This window comes from Candida metapsilosis, assembly GCF_017655625.1.
Source record: "Candida metapsilosis strain BP57 chromosome Unknown scaffold7, whole genome shotgun sequence".
NCBI classification, from domain to species: Eukaryota; Fungi; Ascomycota; class Pichiomycetes; order Serinales; family Debaryomycetaceae; genus Lodderomyces; species Lodderomyces metapsilosis.
Genome location: NW_027138165.1, coordinates 115,449 through 139,469, shown reverse-complemented (window position 1 = coordinate 139,469; position 24,021 = coordinate 115,449). Strand labels below are relative to the sequence as shown.

Here is a 24,021-nt window from a genome sequence, read left to right as displayed (position 1 = left end):
CTCCGCGCACCACCAACGTATTAGCCCGAGATGCATCGCGCAGTTTTGCGATATCTAAATCAACTTCCCCTTTTGTGAATGCATTGATAACAGATTAATTAATTTCGACAAATTTATATAAATGGAGCAATAAATCATCGTTTGACTTGTTCAGGCATTTCTCTTTTTCTCCTCAATTAACTCAACTACATCTATATATATATATATATCTACAATGGCAGAATTGTTCGACAGTTCCTACGGTAAAGCTAACGTCAAGTTTTTGAAAGTCAGAAAGGATGCTTCTGACCCAAACATTCAAGATGTTCTTGAAGCCAATGTTCAAGTCTTGTTGAGGGGTAAATTTGATACTTCATATACTAAAGCTGACAACTCGTCAATTGTTCCAACTGATACTGTTAAGAATACCATTTTGGTTGAAGCTAAAACCAATGATGTTTGGCCGATTGAATCTTTTGCTGCTCACTTAGCTAAGCATTTTACTTCCAAGTATGGTCACGTTGAAGGTATTGAGGTTTATATTGTTCAAGCCAAGTGGACAAAGATTAAATTGGAAGGTAAAGAACATGCCCATTCATTTAAGCATGAGGGACCAGAAACTCGTCAAACTTATTTGAACTATGATAAATTGTCGAAAAAGTTGTCCTTGTCATCTTCTATCAAAGATTTGACTGTCTTGAAGTCAACTGGATCTATGTTCTATGGATACAATGTGTGTGACTACACTACTTTGCAGCCAACTAAGGATAGAATCTTATCCACTGATGTTTCATCAACTTGGACTTTTGATCCAAAACAAATTGCAACTTTGGATGATGTTCTCAAGAATGGTGAGTTGTTTGACCGTGCATACAACCAAGCAAGAGATGTCACTTTGGAATTATTCTGCAAGGAAAATTCACCATCAGTGCAAGCCACCATGTACAATATGTCTGAAAAGATTTTGGCTAATGTTAAACAAATTGCTACTGTTACATACGTCTTGCCTAACAAGCACTACATTTTGTTCAATTTGGAATGGAAAGGAATCAAGGATAACAAGGACTTGTTTTACCCATCACCAGATCCAAATGGGTTGATCAAGTGTACTGTTGGTAGAAAGGGTGATAAAGCCAAATTTTAAATGGATTTGTAGTTGTCGCTTTCACTTTGAGCTTGCTCGTGTAAAGCTGATTCAATTCATAGATTGTATATTGGAATATGACTATTTGAAAATGAATTAAGGTTGTAAACTATCAACGCGGTTCAAAGGTGAAAAAAAAAAAAAATGCATCGCGATGGACTGATGAACTGACAACCACAAAACTACAAGCCGAAATGTCAAGAAACGTGGTGCTAACAGCACTAGCGACTGCTGCTATAACTACCCTAGCAGTAGAGCTTTATCATAAGTACACAGTTGATTCCGCAAAACCCGCCAAGGAAGCTCGTCAGCCGACCAGAAAATTTGCACCCAGTGAATACTCAGAGGAACTCATTCGTGAACAGTTGGCAAGAAACTATGCATTCCTCACAGAAGAAGGTATGGCCAAAGTACGAAACCAAAGGATTATAGTTGTCGGAGCTGGTGGTGTTGGATCATGGGTTGCAACCATGCTTGCTCGATCTGGAGTTGGTCACTTGCGAATTATTGATTTTGATCAAGTATCATTAAGTTCATTAAATCGTCATGCGGTGGCCAATGTATCCGATGTCGGTATTTCTAAAGTTGACTGTTTGAAGAATCATTTATTGCAAATTGTACCTTGGATTGAAATTGATGTGCAGAATCGATTATGGAATTTGGACCTGGCTGAAGAATTGTTAGACTTTAATCCAACTTATGTTATTGATTGTATTGATAATTTTGATACGAAATGTGATTTGTTAACTTATTGTCATCAACACAAGATCCCCATCGTGTCATCTGGTGGTGCAGCTACTAAGTCCGATCCAACTAGAATTAATGTTGCCGACATTTCCAAGACTGAAGAAGATCCATTATGTAAAAAGATTCGTATTGTGTTGAAGAAGAGGGGTATAACCACTGGTATTCCATTTATATTTTCAGCAGAGAAACCAGATCCAAGAAAGGCTAAACTTTTACCATTAGCGGAGGAGGAGATAGTCAAGGGTGAAGTTGATCAATTATCAGCATTAAAAGATTTCCGTGTTCGCATATTACCAGTATTGGGTACTATGCCTGGTATGTTTGGGTTGGCTATAGCTACCTATATCTTAACTACTGTATCTGGTTACCCAATGGAACCAATTGAGGGTAAGAATCGATACAAGATTTATGACGATATGTTGCAAAGTTTAGCTGGACAACAATTGCGTATTGGTGAAGAGGATCAACGTGTTAAAATCTCCATGACTGATGTTAATTACGTCTTGGAAGAAGTGTTTAGAGGCAAGTCGCCAATTTCAAACTATTCAACAAGATTAGCTTTGAGTAAATGGGATCCTTCAAAAGAGATTAGTTTACAGAATGTGGTGGTTATGACAAAGGATGAACAGAGAAAACATGAAAAGAGAGTATTGATTGGTGGTGAGAAATTAGAGGATGTTTATCTGAAGGAGGTTATTGATTTGGTTAAATCAAGACATGAAGATGAGGCATATTACTCAAAATTTAGATAGAATATAGGTACATAGCTTATTTCCGTGTGTTTTATTAATAAAAGTCACATACATTTTGATACTCTGACCTGTTCCTTTGACTATCTAACGCTGTTCCAGATTACGTGAAGCCAGAGCCGACCAGCATATATCTAATCATTTCCCTACTCATCCGTTTGCAACTTCTTGCGCAATACAATTGGCCTTTGTAAATGCGAAGAAAAAAAAAAAGGACCCGAAGATCCATCTTTACTCAAAAGTTAATCTGAAATATCGCCCCCGCAGTTATCTCCACCAGGCAGTGTCCAAGATGATTCCATTCAGACCTATAACTCCATTGCGGACATTTTTCCGCTTCACAACATCACCATCACCCACGCGAGCCTACATCAATTCATTGCGCAATTCCTTTAGAAACCCATTCAAGCGTACCTCCTTTAGGTTCAACTCTTCAACCACTCACAATGCCCCACCTCCTCCAGTGGGAAAGAAACCACAAGGTATCAAAGCTTTAATGAAGGAGTATGGATACCCAGCATTGGCTGTATACTTGGCGCTTTCAATGATTGATTTACCAATCTGTTATGTCCTTGTTCATTCAATGGGTCAAGATAAGATCCAATACTATGAAAACAGGGTGAAGCAAACTTTCGGATACGGAGTCAGTGATTCTGAGTTGGAACATAGACAAGAAGTGCAAAGAATTGAAGCTCGCATGGATGAAGATGGCAATGAAATTAAAGAGGAAAAACATACAGATGCTGATGGTAATCAAAGTATGCTTCAATATATAAGGAGTCAGTTCTCATGGACTGAATTTGCCATTGCTTATGGGTTGCACAAGAGTTTGATTTTTATTAGATTGCCAATAACAGCGGCAATAACTCCGGGAATTGTCAAATTGTTGCGCGGTTGGGGGTTCAGAATTGGTACTGATAAATTGAGTACTACTGCTAACTTGGCTAAGGATTTGGCCAAGAGTGGATATAAGGATATCACAGCCAGTAGTGGTAAGTTTGGTACCAGACCAGGCAAGAGAAAGTGGTGGTGGTTCTTTTAAATAGAGCGTCTTTTGCAACATGTAGATAGAAATTTGAGACAATTTGATAAATAAAATACTGTAAGTGTAGATGTATACTGTCTAGAATATCTCTATATTCCCAAGAACTTTTTCATTCGTTCATAAACAAAGAATGAACAAGCAAACATTGGTACAACTTTCATATATCCAATACTCAATCCAACAAAGAACCCCTTGAATCCATTTTCACGATAAATCAACCGAGCAGTGTTTTTAAAAGAGAGAAACTGGCCTCCACCAACAGCACCACCAACTTGCATTCTTCTTCGGATAAGTTCAAATGGGTAAGCTGCCGTTTGAGAACACAATCCTGAAATACCTCCAGCAACCAATTGTGCATACGCTTTCAAAGGCGGGCGTGATTCTCTTGATGATTTGGTTTTCACTGAAGTTGAAGTGGATTTGTTAGTTGCTGGTTGTACCGTGTATTCACGTAATGGTTTTGATCGTAAAATATCATGAAGTAAATCATGAGCGTAAAAGGAAACACCAGCATATGGAATCATCCCCATTATAGTAGGCGCAAATCCACGATAGAAATTACTTATACGTTGGATATTGATTGGTAAAATCTTCCTCATGGTAGTTAACCAACGAGGGTCATTTGGTCTCATTGGTGGATTCTCATTATATATGATTCGAACAGTTTGAGAAATGCGTCCTCGATGACTATGCATAAATTGTTCATGTTGTGGATGCGATTTCAAATGATGTAAATTCCTCGTCTCAAACGCTAATCGTACTCGTATTAGATCCAAGGGGTAAGTGAAGAACACAGAAGCCAATCCAGAGAGAGAACCAGCAAGGAACCGTCTTCCTGCAGTTTCATAAACATCATTAGGAATCAATATAGTTCGAATTTGTTCATAGGCGACAAACTTGATTGCTGCGTAAGGGAAAATTCGCAACAACGTAATCGAATGACCTTGATATAACCCCCATAGACCATCACTAGCCCAAATTCGTTTCCCAGCCAGTACAAGACCATGGAACGTACCTCTATACTTGAGAAATTCCGGATTCGAGGTTTGAAACAAGATTTTGATACGATCCAAGGGTGCAACGAGTGTCTTGGCGCAAGATCCAGCTACACCACCAGCAATACCGGAAAGAATCACATAATGGAGACTTTGCTTGTCGATGACTTTGATGCTTTTTATTGGCGTTGATTGGTCGTTGGAGTAGTAGCCAGATAATGGGATCGTGTCATTAAAATCATCCTCGCCACTCTTTGATGCGTCCTTGATACTCGCCTGTGTAAAGAAAATACTCTTGAACCCTCTTGATATTCTTGATGATGCAGTTGCCGTTGTTGGATCCTGACCATGTGTCGGAGATTGCAGCTGTGGTGGTGGTCCTACCAGTTCATGTGTAGACGGAAGCGGCAGTTGCATCGGCAGCGACGATGCTTGATTTCGTAGTATTTCATTCTCTGACATTTAGGGTTGAAGTATTTGAGTTTGGGGATATATACGAGTGGATCTGGTGCGTATTTTTATAGATCTATTTTGGTGGGTGGAGGGATGCTACGTAATTTATTTAGTGCCTCGACTAAATTTCTTTTTTCTTTTTTTTTTTACCTTTTTTACCTTTTTTCTTTCTTTCCTGCATGAACATCGTCCGGGGTAAAACGAAGGACCAGCTGGGGATAAAATTACAACTACGTAGAGATAGTCTGAGTTGATGGAGAGTAGAGGTAGTAAGTGTACACTTAATCTATTTCTCTTCCCATGAGCATTAGGTTATCTACTCTTGATATATTTTTCTGCCTTCTTAATGATTACCAATCATTGAGTGTTTGTTGGTTGTATGACTTTATAGTTTTTCCGATGACTCTGAACCTGGTAGCTCTTATTCAGAAAAGGTGGGGGCGAGTTTCTATAATCACAAGACTCAAAAATAATTTGCAGCAATCGAAACTATTCTACAATTGATACCCAAAGCTTTCTACTCTACAATCAATGAATCTAATATATAATACAATTCGTGTTTTTTTTTATTATTTTCTTTTTTCAAATTGATACAAGTTGGAAAAAAAAAAAAAAAATTGGACCATCAAGAAACCCACTCTAAGCAGCAGACGTTTTGATGGTGCAAAGAGGTGGCAGCTAGCACTAAATGTCTCTCAAATGCAACCTCTTTCGGCATCAACCAGACAAACGAGTGTAGGCCCTCAACGATAGGCTTCTTGCACTCAGCCTCGTGATACCTCTTTCAACAAACCCATCATCCACAACGACACCAAACAACTACAGCAAAGCACCAGTTGATTCAAATCGTTTTATATTAGCAGTACAATAAACAAAAACAAAAAAAAAAAACACAAACAGAATGGGAAATGGATAACAAAAACGATACAAAAATAATAGCAAAAGCAAACAAACAAAACAAAGTGTATTTTAAAAAAAAAAAACTAGTATTGATAACAAAAACAAAGGTTCAGTATTTAACAAGGTTCATTAGAATGTTGGTAGAATTAGTGAGAAGTGTATAGCAGCGGCCCTGCTAGCGTCTAAATTTTTTTTTTTTCTTTTTTTTTTTTATTGAACCGCTGGGGAAGCACTACTTGGCGGTCTGTACCCTGAAGTTCTATCCTTATGATAACTTGAAGGTGATCTACCTCTAATCACCAATGGTGGTGACTCAATCAGTCCCAACAAGATTGGTTGGATTTGTGACTCTTCATCTTCAACAATTCCCAATAACTCACAAGACAAAGTAAAGTAACGTGCTGCAGTACTAGTTGATTTAACTCTAATGGAACTAGTAAATTGAATACGTTCAAATCTAGCAACTTTGGAAATTGAGTCACTTGGGTAGTTACGTAAAATTGAATGGTCTTTAGAGCTGTCCAAACCATAATCACCGTAATATTGAGCTCTGTCGAAAAAGAAAACCTTGTTCATGTTTTCAATCTTGCTATTGTTACGCTTGTTACAACTGGCTTTAACTGTCTCATGATCAGGCAAGTCTCCTGGTAAAGCTGGGTAAATTGGTGGTGGAAATTGTGGTCCTTTATCTCTCTTGGCAGTATGTTGAATCAAGGAAATGGCAACGTCATCATCTGAACATTTGGCAACTAAACGAATGGCAAAGTAACTGATATCCAATCTGGTTTCACCAGCATGGTGTGCGTGGTGAGGATGATGTGGGTGATGATGAGGTTGAGCAGTACGTGGGTGATGGTGATGTAATCCATTTCCATTCAACTTTGATTTATCATAAGTGTAAAATTGATTTTGAAGAAATCTACCAAAATCAAAATCTTGCAAGTTGAAAGAAGCAACCAAAGTGAAATAATTACGCTTGTAACCAATCCAAGTACCAGTTTCACCCATTTCAAATCCACGATCAATTCTAGCATGCAACATAGGGAAAACTTGCATATCATTGGCCTTACAGTAAACAGGAGCATGTTGCTTCATCATACCAAATGGAGGTCCAACTCTAAACAAATCACTAGATCTAGGTGCAACTTTTCTAGCAGCTGACTCCATCATTTCATTTTGACTAGCACGTGCCAACATTTCCATGTGGTGTTGTTGAGCCAAAGTGTGGGCATCGAGAGTTCCTTGTTCATGAGAATTTGGATCAATACTACCAGTTTGCAGGTGTAAGTGGGCGGCTGCAGCAGCAGCAGCAGCGGCTTGCTGCTTTTGCTTCTTGGTTTGACGTCTTCCATTACCTTGAGGTTGAGGTGTTGGTTGAGGTGTTTGATGGTGTGAGATTGGCACTGATTGAGAGAGTGGATTCTGTGCAAGGTGGTGCAATTGAGGTGGCAATGGAGTTGGTTGTTGAGTTTGAGATTGTTGAGAAACATTTGGAATTTGGTGGCCCAAGTGGTGCAATTGTTGTTGTTGAGATTGCTGTTGGTACGCCATTGGGTTAAATTGAAGGTTAAGGTGGTCATGAGAATCATGAGCACCAGTAGCACCGCTACCAGCAGCACCACCTGCTGGGTGCAAGTGAGGCAACTGCTGTTGTTGGTAATGCTGTTGATAAGGATTTGGAGTCATCAACTGGTGGTGCATTTGCTGGTGAAGCTGATTTTGCCCTCCATAGTGAGATTGGCCTTGAGCAGCAGCGGCAGCAGCAGCAGCTTGTTGTTGCTGGTAAGAAATTTGAGGAGTGTGCAGCTGAGAGTGACCTTGCTGACCCAATGAGTGAATTGGGTAATGTTGAGGAAGTGAGTGCATAGGCAAGTGTTGCATTGGTTGCTGTTGGAGTGGTTGCAAGTGAGTAACTCCATTCAAATGACCAGAAGCATCATACCCGTAAGCAGAGGGAGCACCACCTGGGATTTGTTGCTGTTGTTGTTGAGGAGCAGAAGAGACACCACCACCGCCGATTGCATTGGTTTGTTGATATTGAGAGTGCAATCCACTACCGTCATCATTGGAGCCTGTTGGAGCAGCAGAATGGCTGGTGCCTGGAGTGCCAGAAGATTTCAAATGTTGACTCATACTTGGATCTCCATGCGATAAATTCATACTCTTCTTCCGAAATTAAATCGAAGAATGTAAAAACAAGGAAGCTTTTTGAACTAGAAGACGTATGTGAATTGGTCCTAAAAGCAGCTGTAGCGTCCTCAATGAAGAAATGTAGTAGATGTGAAAATCAGTACAAAACTTCTGTGTAGGTGGAATCTTCTGAAAAAAGAAAAGAAAGAAAGTGAAGATGGTTTGTTGTTGTTGTTGTTTGTATATGAGTGTTTCTTTAGATTGTGATACTTCAACGAAGAAGAAGTCTTTTGAACAAAAAAAAAATTTTTTGTGAACAAAATCAAAGTATAAACAAATCCAAAAAAGAAAACAAAAATTTTTTTTTTTTGGAAAAATCACTAAACAAAAAGAAGTTTAAGTGAGATTGTATAGTGGTAGTTGCGAGGTATATTTTCTCTTCTCTTGTTGTGTGACTTTGTTTCTGTTTCTGTTTCTGTTGTTATTGGTTTTGTTTCTTCTTCTATTCGATGAATTCGCAAAGATGGGAGAAAACTTTGAAGAAGAAGAAGAAAGAAGAAAGAAGAGTTTTTAAAAAAGACTCTTTTTTTTTTTTCCTGTTGTCTCTTCACAAAATTAATTTTGTAATGCCTTAATTCTCTCTCTCTCTCTCTCTTCAATTTCAGGCTGTATCTTTTTTATATGCAGTACCACAAAATGTATTTGTGTAGTGTAGTGTCTGTTTGTGTTTGTGCGTATTTCTTTTCTTTTCTTTCCTGAAAATGTCTCAGTACAAGCTTATAAGTATACGCTGTCTGATTCGCTATTAGATTACCTGTGATGGACTGGTAAATGGGTAAAACTGACAATGGTGTAGTGATAATAAAAATAATGTTCTAAAGGGTGAACCTATAGGATGTAAGATGAGTGAGGGGGGCAAAAATTAGAGAGAGAAAAAAAAAAACAGAATTCACAAAGGAAAAGAAAGGACAAAATCATTTGCTTTTATATTACGACATCGCTTTTTTCCCTAAAGCAAAGAAAAGGGAGGGTAGAAATTTAGTTAGCCCTGTTTAGTCTGCGGTGTTAATGCATTGTGCTCTCCGAATTGCTTCTTTAGTAATTTGAAAAGATGGAACAGATAGTACATCTATACCTTGTTATGCCTTGTTCTCTCGTTTTTTTTTTGCATCGTCGAGTTGACAGTTTGTACAAAAGACTCCATGTTATGTGTAAAGTTCTTAACCCTGAATTGTGCTGTTTCTTATATTTCTAAATGTCTGATGAAAAAACTTTCTGTGTCTGTTGTAAAGATTATTATTATTGCTGTCCTAAGAAAAAAAAATAAAAAAATTGATGACAAAAGTTTAGTGCTTAGTTTTAAATTTCTTTTTATTTTTTGTGTCGTAATAGCCTTTGCATTTGTCTAAAAAGTCCAATTCTGTGGCAATTGTCAAAAAAGAAAAGAAAAAACTGTCGGATGTCTGTCTTTCTCACAGCGACATTGCCTCCTCCGCTAACTTTCCCCATATCATTTTGCCTGTAACGAAGGCAGTGTTTGTAGGTGGAATCTTTCTTCAATACAGTATATGTACAAGGAGCTAAAACTATACGAAAAGAAAAATTGATTTTGGTTTTGGTTTTTGTTCTGCATTGCTTTATTTTGTATTTAGTGCATAAAGGTTATGCATTACTGTTTAAACCTCTTCGCATAAACTTTAGCTTTTGAGTGTAATCCTTTGTACACATAAATGCCTTTGCGGTTTTCAATAGCAAACTACACATTTGACCAATCCGCTTCCTAATACGTAACTTTCCCGTTAAAGGTTACCCTCGACTTCCAAAGACTGACATGCTGCAATTCCTGCCCCCCATTGAGTAAAAGCTCGGATAAAAATAGAAACAAAAAAAAAACTAAAAAAAAGAGAAGAGGTAGTGTGCATGCTAAAATTTCTTTTTTTTCTTTTTCATTTGTTTTTATGGTTGCTATTTTTTGTAACCAAATAAAACGCCCTTTTAACAAATTTTTCTTTTTGTTTTTTGTTTTTTTGTTTTCTATTTTGATTTTTTCGCGTAGTAAATGAAATTCCTATTGTTGTTCTTCGTTTGTAGTTGACCCAATTTGTTTTGTTTGTACCGAGAATGGTATTTGTGTGCTCTCCAGCCAATCAACTGGTGGCAAATGGAAAAACACGCCTAAACCGAGAAGTTTTCACCGTGTGACCTTTGATACAATAAAGTCAGCTTCCTCTTGTTCTTCTTTTGCTTATCTTTTAGCATCTCAGGTCCTGTAAAGCAAGCATATGCAGAGCTCAAAACTGTAATCCGGAAGCAAAGAAAGAGAGAAAAAAAAAAAGTTTAGTGTCATATTTTTGATCTTGTGTGTCGCATGTTGTTCTTTTTTTCTTCTGAATTACACTGAAACAAACCTGTAGTGTAGGGTAGGGAGGGAAGCATATTACCAGTGCAGCACAGTCTTTGCTGTGTTACGCCTTGGTTCACACGCTTCCTAGTGGAGGAGAGAGAAAGTGGGGAAAAGGAGGGGTTTCAACTTTTGGTAGAATGCTAATTTTTTAAATTAGAGCCAATTTGTACACAAAGCACGACAATTTATAATAAAATCAACGGCATTTTTGCAAAACTAGTACAAAACGCCGAGGGTTTTTCGTACACATTGTAATTTTCGATAGATAGCTTACTATATTTGCAAGCGTACCTTCTTGTGAGTGCTGACTTACGATAGTTGCCACCTGTAAGCAGTGTGAGAGTGCATGTGAAGACTACTCACTGTTACTTTTCCCTCGGCTTCAACCGAGGATACAAAATAAAATGTAGTATACGCACTACTGGTAAAAGAGTAGTTTACAAAATTGACAATTATTGTCGTAAAATATTAGATCAAGACACAAGAATAAACTTTTCAACGGTTTTTTGTTTTTTTTTTTTTTTTGTTTTTTTGTTTTGTTTTGTTTTGTTTCTCTCTCTCTCTCTCTTGAATGTGGGGAGTACAAAAATAGAAAGCTAGTATATGTATGTGACCGTAATTAGATCCCGTAATGAAAGTATACTCATGTTTTTGACGTCTCTAAGCCTCGGAGTTTGAATCAAGGCACCACCCTTTAAAAGCCAGTTTTGAGTCTTTACAGCTCTTTGTCACTCTTTTTTTTTCGTATCAAGTTATTGAAAAATAGCATGTAACTACATGTTTGACTATTAGCTCAACACTTTTGATTCTGTATTCTATTCGAAATCAAAGAAAAGGGTGGCCAACGCCAACACATAGAAAGGTTCATTTTGTGCCCCTTTTGGTCCCCTTTTACCTGCACAAGCTTGCGTTGCGAAGATCTTTCAACTATTTCGCCAGTCCATTTGCAAAAGGTAAAACGAATGACGATGAATTTGGAGTAAGTAATACTCTTGAGGCCCCTACACGTCCAGAATGTTGAAGAACGATAATGTAATAATCACGTGCGACAATTACATTAGAGTCAATAATCACCCCATTTCTAATTAGACTAAAAGTTATGCAGAGACTAATTTTAAATGAGAGCTTCAATATAAAAGGAAAGGATATTGGACAATTATTACCAAAATGAACATATAGGAATTAACCTTGAATAATATATAACTATCATATCTATTAGTAAATTTTGAACATCAATACAGAATACGCTCAATCTTTTTTAAACATGAATGTTATTTTAGTGTAACTACACTCAATTAATGTGTGAATTCTGGCACAAGTGTCGCGTGCATGTGTCGCGTCACTGGTGTTCTTTTTCTCTTATGTCCAGTGACACATTTTACTCTTTTTTTTTTTTTTTTTTTTTTTTTTTTTGAGCTCTCGTTCTGCCCGCGTTCCGTGTCCTGTCATTCAGTGTAAGCGCAACGCAACGGAAATAAAACGGATGGTACGAGTTTCGTACTGATGTAGTGGCCCCTACTTTGGGTTACGTTTCCCATCCAAATTTGATTCCTCAATTCCTACCTCTTTGGCTGTAACTATTCAGATCTTTATCTCTACCCCTGACAACAATCTTACCCCTTTCATACTGAACTGTTCTTTGTTCTTCTTTACACTTTTGCGTTTTTTTTTGTTGCTACAACAAAAATGTCTGTCTCTCTATGTGTGTGTGTGCGTACAATGATCTGAAAAAAAAAAGCAAAAGCAAAAAAAAAAAAACTTTACAACCATAACTATACATTTGCAAACCCTCAATACGATACCCAAACTACCACTGCCAAAAGGAATATACAGGTAGGGTTACGCGTTCACACTCCTTGAACTTTCATTATACACTTTCACTCATTAAAAAAGTTCAACTTTTTTTTTTGTACATATTTATGATTAAATGCATCCTACACTGACCACTGTGAATAGAAAATCAAGGTCTCTGTCGTCAGTCACTTCACAGTCACAGTCACAATCAACCTCGACTTCAACTGGTAACGCATCGGTGTCGTCGTCAAAGACTTCGTCCTCGTCGTCGTCTCGCATGCATGGTCAGTCACAGCCAACTTCTTTCCACCATCATTACCACTTGAATGGCAAAAATGGAGTTGCCAACAGCACACAAGTTGAGGCTGTGGGTGATAGAAGAGGGGTACCTTCGACCAATGTCAATAAAGTGAATAACGCTGCCTTGGGCACTCCTACAGCTGTTGAACACCATCATCACTATCATCATCACCACCATCATCATCCTCAACCTTCATCGGTTTTTCCCAACTCATCTAGTTTGCGTGACATTTTGTCACTTATTTTTGTTACATTGTCATTACCTCAATCCGTTTCTTTGCTTATTTGCATCTTGTACTTAGTTTTGGGCTCAAATTTTATGGGTGGCAAGTTTTTAATCAATTTCATGCTTCCCAACTCTCAGAAACGCGGGTTTAGAGGAATCAAAAGTATATCCTATTCAGAAATGAAAGTTGTTTTGATTGATTCAATTGTTTATTTAACTTTGGTGAAGTTTATTAAAAAGAAGAGTTACTTTAATTACTTGATCATGTTGTCAAAATCAATAGTTTCAAGCGAGTTGATTGGTGCCTCATCGATATACTATATCAATTCAATATCAAACAAGAAAATTACCAGCAAGATTCAATATGATGATAGAAGACGAACTTTTTTCAACAGTAGTTTGATGAATGCCATTTTATGCTTTATAATCATCAATTATATTAATTACTTGTTGAACTGGTTTCATTTTGCATCTATTTCTATCAACCCATCATCAACGACGACAAATAACACCGCATTGGCGGCATCAACGGCAGTGGCATCTTTAAAATCATTCAACAATCTTGCTACAAAAATCATTCCAATAAACATATCATATATAAATAATTTGAACTTCACCGAGTACAAGATTCAACTATATTTATTCCTATCGATTCATATTATCAATCGTGCATTGTTTGTTAAAAAATCGGCAATCGTGCAAAACTCAATACCTAATATTAATGAAGAGATATCAATCAATGTTGATGAAAACAAATTGATGGATATTGAAGTTGATTTGAACCAGGTTCCCTCCAAAAATAATTCCAATACCACTATTGCTTATAGAAATTTTGAGAATTTCGTTGTTTCCCCCTTTAATAGCAAATTGACAAATTTAAAGAATAGAATGCGAGCTGCATCTTTGTCGAGGACAAAATTGGGCTCTTCAAATGTGGCTGGTTTAAGTTCATACACTTTGGGTGCTGCACCGAATGCCATTGGATCTCCATCAGCGAATGCACCTATGGCGACACCTCCTCCTATTTTTGCGCCAGCACCTGTGACAAACTCAACTGCTGCTGCTGGTGCTTCTGCTGTTGCTTCAGCTGGCGCTTCTGCTGTTGCTTCATCGTCATCATCATCATTGCCTACACCACCAACATCTATAACCACTTCTTCCAAATTGACCCCAGTTTCAAAGTCCTTGACTACAACCACAATATCCCCAAATATTACAGTTATTGAAAATACAATCATTATTCAGCCATTCTGGTCGATAGTAGCTGCATGCAAAGCAATATTGAAAAATCCAAATTTGTTTATTGGTGAGCCAACGAGAAAGACTGTTGATAGTGAAGAGTTTGATACTGGTGATATTGAAAGTCAGGATTTACCCATTGCTGTTGTTGCTATCGACTCAAGTACAGTTGTTTTGAAATTGTTGTTTCATGAAGCTGTTGAGAATTTAAAAATTAGGTTGAATAATGTCAATTGGTCGTATTTTAAACTAGGTGAGGAATCTGGTACCCGTTTTATCACCATTTATGGATTGACTCCTTTGTTTCAATACGAAGTGGAGATTTTCGACAGAGATGTCTTGCTCAATCATTTCTTGATCAACACCACAAATGATGATGATCAAATCATCAACAAGTCTAGTGGAGAAACATCATCTCTAGTAACTTTACAAACGTCATTGACTTCAACAATGACCAATTTGAACAATCTTAAACTCAAGTTGAAAAAGTTCAAAAAGGATGAGAATAAAAAGATTTCCGATTTGAAAAATTCCATTGATGTTGTCAAGAATAAGATCTCTAAATACAATGATGCCAAACCAGTGAATGAAAATCGTGTTTTTGGTAAGATTCAAGGATTGAAACATCTGGTGTCGCAATTGGAGAATGAAATTGAATCTATCCAATCTGATATTGACACATTAACTCAAGAGGAAGAATCTTTACATCAGCAATCAAAAGCTAAAGAACAAGCTCAACTTGAAGAGATTAAACGATTGGAATTGGAGTATACGCAGTATGAGACTCGTCTTAAGGAATACAAGTCGAACTTGATCAAATTGCAACAAGAACAAGGCAATTTATCGACAAAGTATCAGAAGTTGGTTGCTCGTTATGAATCCAAGCAAGAAGAGTTGAAGACTATTCAAATAGAGTTGAAAAATTTGAAAAAGGGAGAAATTTTGAGTAAGTTTGCCAAACGTATTAAAAAGACGAATGAGAAGTTTGATACTATAATTCCTAGGATTTTGCATGAGACTGACTTGTTGAGGCAGGAATGTAAAGAGTTGATGGATGAGTAGAGGTGGGGGATAACAGAAGCTGTATAGTCGATAAATACACACTCGTTTTAGTAATGGAAAGTAATTTTTTTATTTATAGAATCAGTCTTCAGACAATGTTTCTCCAATTTTATGAAAACCTCTGTTGAAATATAGTATTCCACCACTTTTGTTCAATTTGGAATCAGTCATGATATCAATAACTTGAACAACCCAAATCTCATGATCATCAATGGAGAAATTGTGTATCGTCTTGCAAATAAATACCAGCTCAGCGTGGTTAAGTACAGGTATTGCAACATTATCTTCAGTTCGTTTCACAAATGTGTAATCTTGGTTCTCTACCAAATCCGTGAATGGAGTCGTCATTTCGTGGAATATTTCACCATCGTCATCGTCGTTTACTTGTTCCTGTTTCGAGTGTGTATCTAATTGACTTGTCCATTTGGTGCCGCGTTTATTCAATTTAACACCTTTAGCAAAAACACGACATATTTTGGCACTATGGTGCGTGGGTGGCATAAGATGTACAGCAAGATACTGGTTTTCATGTAATGCCTTTGATGTGTATGAAGGTAAATGCAAGTTGAATTCAAGATAGGGAGTTGGGTATACTGATAATGAGCATACAGAACTTAATGTCATTCCATGGAGGTCCTGCTTTGGGTCTATTTCGGGATTCGTTGCGGTGGTGGTGCTACTGTTCTTTGACATTGGAACTGCTGATGTTAATATCATTGCTGGTGAAGCCAATCGAGACATTGTTAGTCGAAACGTGTCGGAAATCTTCAGATGCTGATGACGAAGTGGTTGATGAGTACTGATGGATCGTACTTGTATCTTTGACGATGGATTGACAAGATAGCTGGAGGCCCTTGACATCAATTGACATATTCGATGTGTTAGTGACATTATATGGAGCTGGTGTGTTTTGGAAATGAGGGAAAGGCTGGTCTTTGTACTGTTTATTGTCCTTCAATTGGGTCCCTTACTTGCAGCAATTTTTCAAAATAAGTTTTTTTTTTCTTTTCTTTCTCCATTGGCTTTGCTCGTATTTCATACCTACAAAAGTTCAGGACATCACGTAGCGTATGACATGTTGCATACGGGAAGTAAACATATGTCTAAAGCTGGGAAAAGTGCTCGAGGAACAGTAACGCTGAAGAATGTCCTACAATATAAGCTTTTTTTTTCGATAAAACAGTGTCACAATCTTAAGCTTCACTGTTTGTACGGTCCCTACGCTAAAGCATACTTATCTTGCATAAAGTGTCCAAAGATGAAACAAGAGCTCTCGGCTGTGCTGTCAAAACGCGACACATCACACTTATCATGTATAACAAGTTGATTGTATCAAGTTACAAGGCTTAGACAGAAAAAGAAAACAATGAAATCACGTGCATGTACCTTGCTTCTTTTTTTTGTTTTCAATGTAGCTAATAATGGAGATAGTCGGATCTAAAAATAGATCAGCCAATATAAAGGCGTCCAAGGGTCATGCAGCGCACAAATCGGGTCGGACTAGTGAAGTTAAGGTCCTGGAGTGCCATCACCGCCTTTGGGTTCTACAAGGCTTCAGATCTCTGGTACTAGGCTTTGACACTCGTGGGATCTCTTTGCCGATTGATTTTGTGTTTTATTACAAAAACAGAAATTTATTCAAGCCGATGAAGGTTTTTCCAGCATTGTTTTTGAGGTTATGTATTTATCATGTACATATAAAATTTTAAAATCCCAAAACCAGCGCTTTAAATTGAAGCGAAGCTGCTGATTTTTAAAAAAGGTTAAAAAAAAAAAAGGGGGCTATACTTTCTTTTCACCTCACTTCTTTTTTACTCCATCGTTACTACACTACAAGATGCTTCACTTGTTATTCTTACTTTACCTAACTGCGGCTGCTGTTGCCAAAGACGCTGTCGAAGTGCTTCAATTTGACAATTTCGGATACTCGGGAGCATATTCGCGAGTGAGTAAGCTCAGCGATATCTACAAAGATTCATGTTCTTGTGAAGTGGATTCAAATCAAGTTACATTTTCAGGAGCAAATACGCCATTAAACGAAGAAGTTTCAGTTCATTTCAGAGGACCATTGATTTTGAACAAGTTTGCATCATACGTTTCAGATGGGTTTAAACTTGGTGATGATAGCTCAGGGGATTGGAATAGACTTAGTTATTACGAAGCATCGAGTGGTACTTCAGAAAATGTCACATTCTTGACTCGTGCTGGTAAAAACTCTTCGTGTTTGGGATTGGGTTTAACTTATGCTGGTGATGATGGTACAAGTAAAGCTGATTCGGCAACTGTTTTGGCAAAAGACACTTTAATCAACTCTAATGATGAGTATGCCATCTTTTCTAACATCAGTTGTGGAAAATCAGGATTGAATAATGATTGTGGTGTTTATAGATCAGATATTCCTGCCTACCATGGGTTCTATGGAACCACCAAGATGTTCTTATTTGAATTCAAAATGCCAAACGAAACAAAGACATCAACTGAGATTTCAAACTACAACATGCCAGCAATTTGGTTGTTGAATGCTCAAATTCCAAGAACCTCTCAATACTCAATGAATGTCAATTGTTCGTGTTGGAGAAGTGGATGTGGTGAATTTGACATTTTCGAAGTGATGAACTCAACCGAGTATCTTCATTTATACTCCACTATTCACGATTATCAAGGTTCTGATGATATTGAAACCGGTATTGCTATTGATTCCTACATTGAACGTGACTTGACAGGAACAATGGTTGGTGGTGTTGTTTTTGATTCTAATGGAGATGCCACTGTCTGGGTCAGCAACTCAACGTCATTTGACAGCTCAGTTTCTGGCTCTGATGTTAATCAATGGATAAACAAGGATACTTCTGCAGCCACAAAGACTTTAAGCTCGGCTTCATTGGCAGTATCTACCGCTAGCTCAAGTAGCAAGAAAGGAGAGGGATTTGCTTACAAACCTTCAGCATTGCTCAATTTAGTTGCAGCAGTTTTAGTATATTTTATTTAAAAGACGGTATTAATATAGAGAATAATTCTTTTTTTAACTTTTGAAATCACAGTAGGCAATGATGAGTTGAGAAAGCTCTGGATTGCTTTGGAAGGAGATGAATGTGTCATTGTTAAGCCCGATTAAGTTCTTATTGACTTTTAGTACTCCATCTTCCCATTTTTGGATTCCATCCATCTCTATAAGCTGAATACCATCCCCCAGCTCATCTGTTTTGACGTTATGCAACAACGATTGAATCTTTTCCTTGTACAAATTTTCAATTTCATCACTAATATTTTCAACAAAATCAACTTTAAATTTCAGTGGTAATTGCAGCTTGTCCATTTGCATAGGTCTATACGACTGTGCAATCTTCAGGTTCCCTTGAAGAGATTCCATGTATGATCTGCAATTGCTGATCAAACGGCTAGGTTCGGTTGTTTTATCATTGTACAATCTAGGATGTAGTGTAACTTTTGTTTTCCTGTCAGTAGTTACAGAAGCCGTAAGTCGTATGGCGTTCCCCACAGGTAGCACAGTGGTGCCTGAATTTGCATCCATTTTGGTTAAAGATTGCACATATGGGTTGCTATTAAGCTCCTGGCGATGGTAAGTTCCATCTTGAATGAGTTTGCAGTGATGCTTCTTTGGTACATCATCGAGCCATTTCGAAGGATTTGTTAAAAGTGGATTGCGTAATATTCTCTGTTTACTTGTCATTCAGCTTCGAGGAAAATAGGAGATATATATTTATGTGGGGTAAGATGAATCGGACCATTTACCTGGTGGGGTAACGTATGAAAAGAATCTCTATTTAAAGATATTGTTTTATTGTTATCTATCGGATTTTATTTTTCGAAGTTGTCCTCTTCTCTTTGCGTAATGATCCTGACTGCCTATTTAGGAAATGCATCAAAGTATGTCAAAGCCAAGTTGCCTTTTGAGTACAATAAGTGTTATTGAGTGGAGGTCATGAGTTATGGGACTTTGAGAAGCCCCTTCGGATGTATTAGCTAACCTCCGGCTGTAATATGCGAGATCACTGTTGATCATTTTAAATTATTTTCTTTACAAATTTCACCCTGCTTCTATTTTTAGTTTCCAATGTTGTCCTCGTGCGTAGTCAAATAAACCATAACCACTAAGATGAAAAGGCGAATCAAAAGAAATACGAATTTCATAGCAAATTGCTTTTTGAAATGTGGTTTTTCGTCTAATTGTAAAAATGTTTCTTTTCCTTCTCCTTTATTGTTCGCAATTTTGATTTTGTGTGTGTTTGGCAGCTGCAAATTTACTTAATTTGGTTAAACTATTATGAAACTCCCTGTTGAAACAATAGGACAATTAGCGGTTCTGGAATTTTGTAAATTTCTTGACACAAGTAATACATTACCCTTATATATACATCATTTGGTTGCCATGGAAACCTGAAACAAATCTATTAGCTTTTCACATTCCCTGTCGATACCCCTTTGTTTAGAGCAAATGTTGGAGATGATATAAAACCAAATTAATATCCCTTTTATAATGCAGACATGAAAGTTTTGCTTTGGTAGTAAAGAAAAGAGGAAGGGTCCAAACGTATTGTTCTATCGCTTAATCACATTGCACGTGCATTCCATGCTTGTTTTTTTACCCTTTCTTGTCACTTTGGGTGCAACTGCACCAGTGGTGATAAATACAGTCATTGTTACTCAAACTGCTGCTGGTGGTATAAGTCAGAACTTACAAACTGTTGCAGCACAGAATGCACAGGTTACTGCATCTGCTGTGCAAAATGCAGAAGTTGATACTCCACAAACTGCTACTTCCAGTCGTTTTAATATATTTGGAGAAATTGCCCAACTTTTTGGTTTTGGATCTACTTCAGAGGCGTCTAATGTGGCTACAACTGCTCCTGCCGTGGTGGCTACGTCCTCATTGATAGCAACTACTGGACAAACACCAATTACGTCATCACCTGTTGTGGCATCGTCACCTGCTGGAGCTATACTGTTCCCCACCACACTGTCGATAGCATCAGTTGCTCCAGTGTCATCAGCTGCCTCCCTCCTGACATCCTCATCTGCTCAAGCAGGATTCTCCTCCACACAAGCAAACACCCCCTCCTCAGCTCAAGAATCATCTCAATCTTCCAACTTTGTTCTCGATGAAGCAGTCCCCTCCACGCCACAATCAGGAAACGCCTACCAGACAACAATCAACAAACTTTGGCAAAGGTTTTGGGAAAATGGCAAATGGAACCAAGAAGATAGTATATGCAAAGACAACTCATACCAAATTCCATCAGTTTGGGACATGGCCGTCTTGGGCAAAGCCATTGCTGATTCTGGAGATAGCAATGGAGTTGAAACTACCATTTCTCGAATTTTGGAATATTACGATCAATCAACTGGGGCTTTTTCATCTACGCCCAATTCACCACTGGAAATCTATAGTGATGATAATTCACAATTGTTGTGGGTTTTCCTCGATGCTTACAAGATGACCAATAAGCAACAGTATTTGAAATATGCCGAAGGGATTATGGATTATTTAAAGACGCAAAATTACCAAAATACTGGTGGAATCATTTGGAAAAAGGATCAATCTTATATTGCCTCGATTTCCACTACTGAAGTTGCATTGAGTGCTATGCGATTGTATGAGATTAATGGAGACGAGTCATTGGTTGAGTTGGCTCAAAGTTGTATGGATTTCATGTTTAAGTATTTGCAGGATTCTGACAAATTGTTTTATGATGGGTTGGATAAGAGTACATTTACTCCAAATAAAGGTAAATTGACATATACTGTTGGATGTGCAATTAGTACATTGGTTAAACTTGGGTCACTGGATGCATTGAGTAAAGCATTGGAGTTGGCGACGGCAGCTACTAATCAAAACGGTGCATTTTATACATCTGAAGGGATCTGGAACAATAGTTTAAAATATGTTCATTTGTTATTTGTTGGATTCGGTGATGCTTTCGCCGCAGCGGGTGGGCAATTTGATCAGTTCAAAGATGAAGTAACAAGACAAGGCAATTACATCTACGATTTCGTTCAAGATCCAGATGATGCTGATTTGTACTTTGATCTGGCTACTAGTGGGACTCCTACCGCTTATGCCAAATACGCCAAGGTGTTTTCGACATCGGGTGCTACTTATAAACCAGATGATGATCTTTATTGTAGTGGAAGCTCATCGGGACCGGCGCCAAAGAGTTTGTTGACTAATGCTAGTGCTGGTCAGATCTTGTACCAGTTGTCAAAGTATTGAATTTTCGTTCATTTCATTTCGTTAGACTTTTGTATACCACTTTAATAAAAAATAGACGTTTTTTTATCAATTCTTGGCAGTTGCAAATGGAAAGACAAAGCCGGTAACCACTACATTGATTACGCAATAGAGCACCATATGACTAATTCCAGCTCTCTATTAGTCTATTGCTCGAGGATATGCTCGTATTGTGGCTCATGTCTCGGGTAATTCAATCAGCCGACTTAGTTAAAACTTGAATAAAATATGCCGCCACAGTTGACACAAAATTGGACTGGTGAGCCTCAATTTTTCACTTTCCCCTTATCAGATGGAAGGAGCCAATGCACGCAATTAACGGCAAAACAATGTGTCAAGAATCAAAGCGTTTCCACGGCGGGTTCCTGCATATTCCATAACCCAAGTACTTAATGCAGCTGAATTTCCAATATTTGTCTTCTGCTCTCCCTCATCAACAATGGAACCATCGTTATCTCAGGGTGTAGGTTACGGCCTAATTGTCGGGGGTGGAGCCTTCTTCGCCATCGTAATGAACTACGTCACATTCTTGCAAAACAAATTCAGTACCTTCAACTCGAAAAAAGTGGATGAATTCGTCTCCGGAAGCAGGTCAGTGGGGTTTGGATTACTACTCAGTGGTATTCTTTCCAATTGGACATGGAGTTTAACCTTGTTGGAAAGTGCTGTGAAAAGTTATGATATTGGGATAAGTGGCAGTTACTGGTATGCTATTGGAGGGTTGATGCAAGTGAGTGTTTTCTCAGTCGTGTCTTCCAAAATTAAAAAGAATGCCAATTTGGTTACAACGTTCCCTGAGATGGGGTATTTCCGGTTCGGTAAAGCTGGCCATTTGAGTTTCCTTTGGTGTGGGTTTGTGTGTAATGCAATTGTGAGTTCATGTATTTTGTTGGGTGGGTCGGCTGTTTTTAGTGCTGTGACGGGTATAAGTCAGTATGCAGCATTATTTCTTATCCCATTTGGATGTGCGATATATGTGAGTTTTGGCGGATTGAGAGCTACGTTTATTTCAGATGCGACTCATACGTGTATCATATTGGTGTTTATTATTGTTTTCATGTTTGAAGTGTATTTTGGAAATGAAAAGATTGGATCACCAAAGAGAATGTGGGAATTGCTTGAATCATTGCCTCCTGTCGATGATAATTATCATGGGTCGTATTTAACATTTAGGTCACAACAGGGGGCAATTTTTTCAATTATTAGTATCGTTACTGGATTCGGTCTTGTTGTGAATGATCAAGCTTATTTGTCACGCGCAGTGGCAGCTGATCCAAAAATCACATCAAGAGCTTATTTCTTTGCCTCGGTATGTTGGTTCGTTATTCCATTCGCCATGGGTGCTGGTTTAGGACTCGCAGGTAGAGCATTGTCGGCGTATCCCGATTTCCCCACACTTTCCGAATTTGAAGTTGGTGAAGGATTAGCACCAGTAGCAGCAGCCACTTATCTAATGGGTAAATCAGGATCAGCAATGATTTTGGTAATGATTTTCTTTTCCGTGACTTCATCATTTGCAGGGGAATTGATTGGTACGTCAACTTTAATCAGTTATGATGTGTATAAGAGATACATTAAACCAGATGCAACTCCCAACCAAGTGGTCAATGCGGCAAAAGTTAGTGTTTTCGCCTGGGCGATATTTTCATCATGCTTAGCATCGATATTTTACGGGGCAGCAAAGATCAGTATGGGTTGGTTATTCAATTTCCTTGGGTGTGCCACTAGTGCTGGTGTTTTCCCCATTGCTCTAAGCTTCACTTGGAAAGATTTGAACAAAGTTGGTGCTGTTGGTGGTGCGATGGGAGGTATGGTTTTGGGGATAACTGCTTGGTTGGTTATGTGTAAGGCGTATACTGGTGATGTCACTGTCACTAATTTGTCTAATCAGTGGGTTTCTTTAACTGGGAACGTGACTTCTTTGTTTATGGGTGGGTTTATTTCTATTGTGTTGTCGTTGATATGGCCGGCTAAATTTGATTTTGAAGAGACTAGAAATAGGACAAGTTTGGTTAAGAGAAAGCAGGTGGAAACTGGTGATGTGGAAAAGGAGGGGAAGTCGTTTGATTTGAAGCAGTCGCCGGTGGAAATCAGGCAGTCTTCAGCTGATGCATCTTCCAATGATGATGAGTCTTCATTAGACTTGGATATGAATTTGGAAGCAGTAATCGACCACAAACACTTGGACCATCAATTCAAGAAATATGGAATACTTGTGGCTATACTTGCATTGGTTATGACAATTATTATACCAGTTCCATTAGGTGCTTCACCGTATATTTTCAGTCCTAATTTCTTATTGGGAGTGGTTATTGTGATTATTATTTGGTTGTTTTGTTCGTTTTTCTATGTGGTGGTATTGCCTGTTGTTGAAGCTAGGCATAGTATTTGGCAGATTTTGAAAGCGTTGGTTAAAAGACGTAGGGAGTAGTATAGATTTTATAGAAGCCATCCGTTGTTTGATTTGGTTGCAAATCAGTTGAAAATATGAGATTGTAGAATGAGGTGTCGAATAGTAACTTTTCCGCAGGTGCGCACTGCTACACTCGCCTTGGGTTGGAGAGTGATGACACTCTGTAAGTTGTCTCTCATTCGTGTAGATAG

At 38.1% G+C, this 24,021-nt stretch overlaps 11 protein-coding genes across 11 annotated transcripts; 7 read left to right on the top strand and 4 right to left on the bottom strand. All coding sequences in view use genetic code 12, as the record gives it.

The window, feature by feature from the left end:
• Positions 1 to 214: 214 nt before the first annotated feature.
• Positions 215 to 1,123, top strand: I9W82_004602 (uncharacterized protein; the record flags this gene model as incomplete). Its single annotated transcript, XM_067693692.1, has 1 exon — positions 215 to 1,123. The coding sequence occupies one exon, from the start codon at positions 215 to 217 to the stop codon at positions 1,121 to 1,123; it is 909 nt and encodes a 302-aa protein (XP_067546087.1).
• A 194-nt stretch (positions 1,124 to 1,317) lies between these two features.
• On the top strand, positions 1,318 to 2,622 carry I9W82_004601 (tRNA threonylcarbamoyladenosine dehydratase; the record flags this gene model as incomplete). The annotated part of the gene is made up of 1 exon (XM_067693691.1): positions 1,318 to 2,622. One exon carries the CDS (start codon positions 1,318 to 1,320, stop codon positions 2,620 to 2,622), a length of 1,305 nt encoding a protein of 434 aa, XP_067546086.1.
• Positions 2,623 to 2,911: 289 nt separating this feature from the next.
• Positions 2,912 to 3,661, top strand: NAT2 (Nat2p; the record flags this gene model as incomplete). Its single annotated transcript, XM_067693690.1, has 1 exon — positions 2,912 to 3,661. One exon carries the CDS (start codon positions 2,912 to 2,914, stop codon positions 3,659 to 3,661), a length of 750 nt encoding a protein of 249 aa, XP_067546085.1.
• A 92-nt stretch (positions 3,662 to 3,753) lies between these two features.
• Positions 3,754 to 5,121, bottom strand: LEU5 (coenzyme A transporter; the record flags this gene model as incomplete). The annotated part of the gene is made up of 1 exon (XM_067693687.1): positions 3,754 to 5,121. The coding sequence occupies one exon, from the start codon at positions 5,119 to 5,121 to the stop codon at positions 3,754 to 3,756; it is 1,368 nt and encodes a 455-aa protein (XP_067546084.1).
• A 1,101-nt stretch (positions 5,122 to 6,222) lies between these two features.
• Positions 6,223 to 8,172, bottom strand: NDT80 (transcription factor; the record flags this gene model as incomplete). Its single annotated transcript, XM_067693686.1, has 1 exon — positions 6,223 to 8,172. One exon carries the CDS (start codon positions 8,170 to 8,172, stop codon positions 6,223 to 6,225), a length of 1,950 nt encoding a protein of 649 aa, XP_067546083.1.
• Positions 8,173 to 12,473: 4,301 nt separating this feature from the next.
• On the top strand, positions 12,474 to 15,167 carry EMC9 (Emc9p; the record flags this gene model as incomplete). The annotated part of the gene is made up of 1 exon (XM_067693685.1): positions 12,474 to 15,167. The coding sequence occupies one exon, from the start codon at positions 12,474 to 12,476 to the stop codon at positions 15,165 to 15,167; it is 2,694 nt and encodes an 897-aa protein (XP_067546082.1).
• An 81-nt stretch (positions 15,168 to 15,248) lies between these two features.
• On the bottom strand, positions 15,249 to 16,058 carry I9W82_004596 (uncharacterized protein; the record flags this gene model as incomplete). The annotated part of the gene is made up of 1 exon (XM_067693684.1): positions 15,249 to 16,058. The coding sequence occupies one exon, from the start codon at positions 16,056 to 16,058 to the stop codon at positions 15,249 to 15,251; it is 810 nt and encodes a 269-aa protein (XP_067546081.1).
• Positions 16,059 to 17,004: 946 nt separating this feature from the next.
• Positions 17,005 to 18,156, top strand: PGA52 (Pga52p; the record flags this gene model as incomplete). The annotated part of the gene is made up of 1 exon (XM_067693683.1): positions 17,005 to 18,156. The coding sequence occupies one exon, from the start codon at positions 17,005 to 17,007 to the stop codon at positions 18,154 to 18,156; it is 1,152 nt and encodes a 383-aa protein (XP_067546080.1).
• Positions 18,157 to 18,189: 33 nt separating this feature from the next.
• I9W82_004594 (uncharacterized protein) lies at positions 18,190 to 18,858 on the bottom strand (the record flags this gene model as incomplete). Its single annotated transcript, XM_067693682.1, has 1 exon — positions 18,190 to 18,858. One exon carries the CDS (start codon positions 18,856 to 18,858, stop codon positions 18,190 to 18,192), a length of 669 nt encoding a protein of 222 aa, XP_067546079.1.
• Positions 18,859 to 19,758: 900 nt separating this feature from the next.
• Positions 19,759 to 21,399, top strand: FAV3 (Fav3p; the record flags this gene model as incomplete). The annotated part of the gene is made up of 1 exon (XM_067693681.1): positions 19,759 to 21,399. The coding sequence occupies one exon, from the start codon at positions 19,759 to 19,761 to the stop codon at positions 21,397 to 21,399; it is 1,641 nt and encodes a 546-aa protein (XP_067546078.1).
• A 457-nt stretch (positions 21,400 to 21,856) lies between these two features.
• DUR4 (Dur4p) lies at positions 21,857 to 23,848 on the top strand (the record flags this gene model as incomplete). The annotated part of the gene is made up of 1 exon (XM_067693680.1): positions 21,857 to 23,848. The coding sequence occupies one exon, from the start codon at positions 21,857 to 21,859 to the stop codon at positions 23,846 to 23,848; it is 1,992 nt and encodes a 663-aa protein (XP_067546077.1).
• Positions 23,849 to 24,021: the final 173 nt, after the last annotated feature.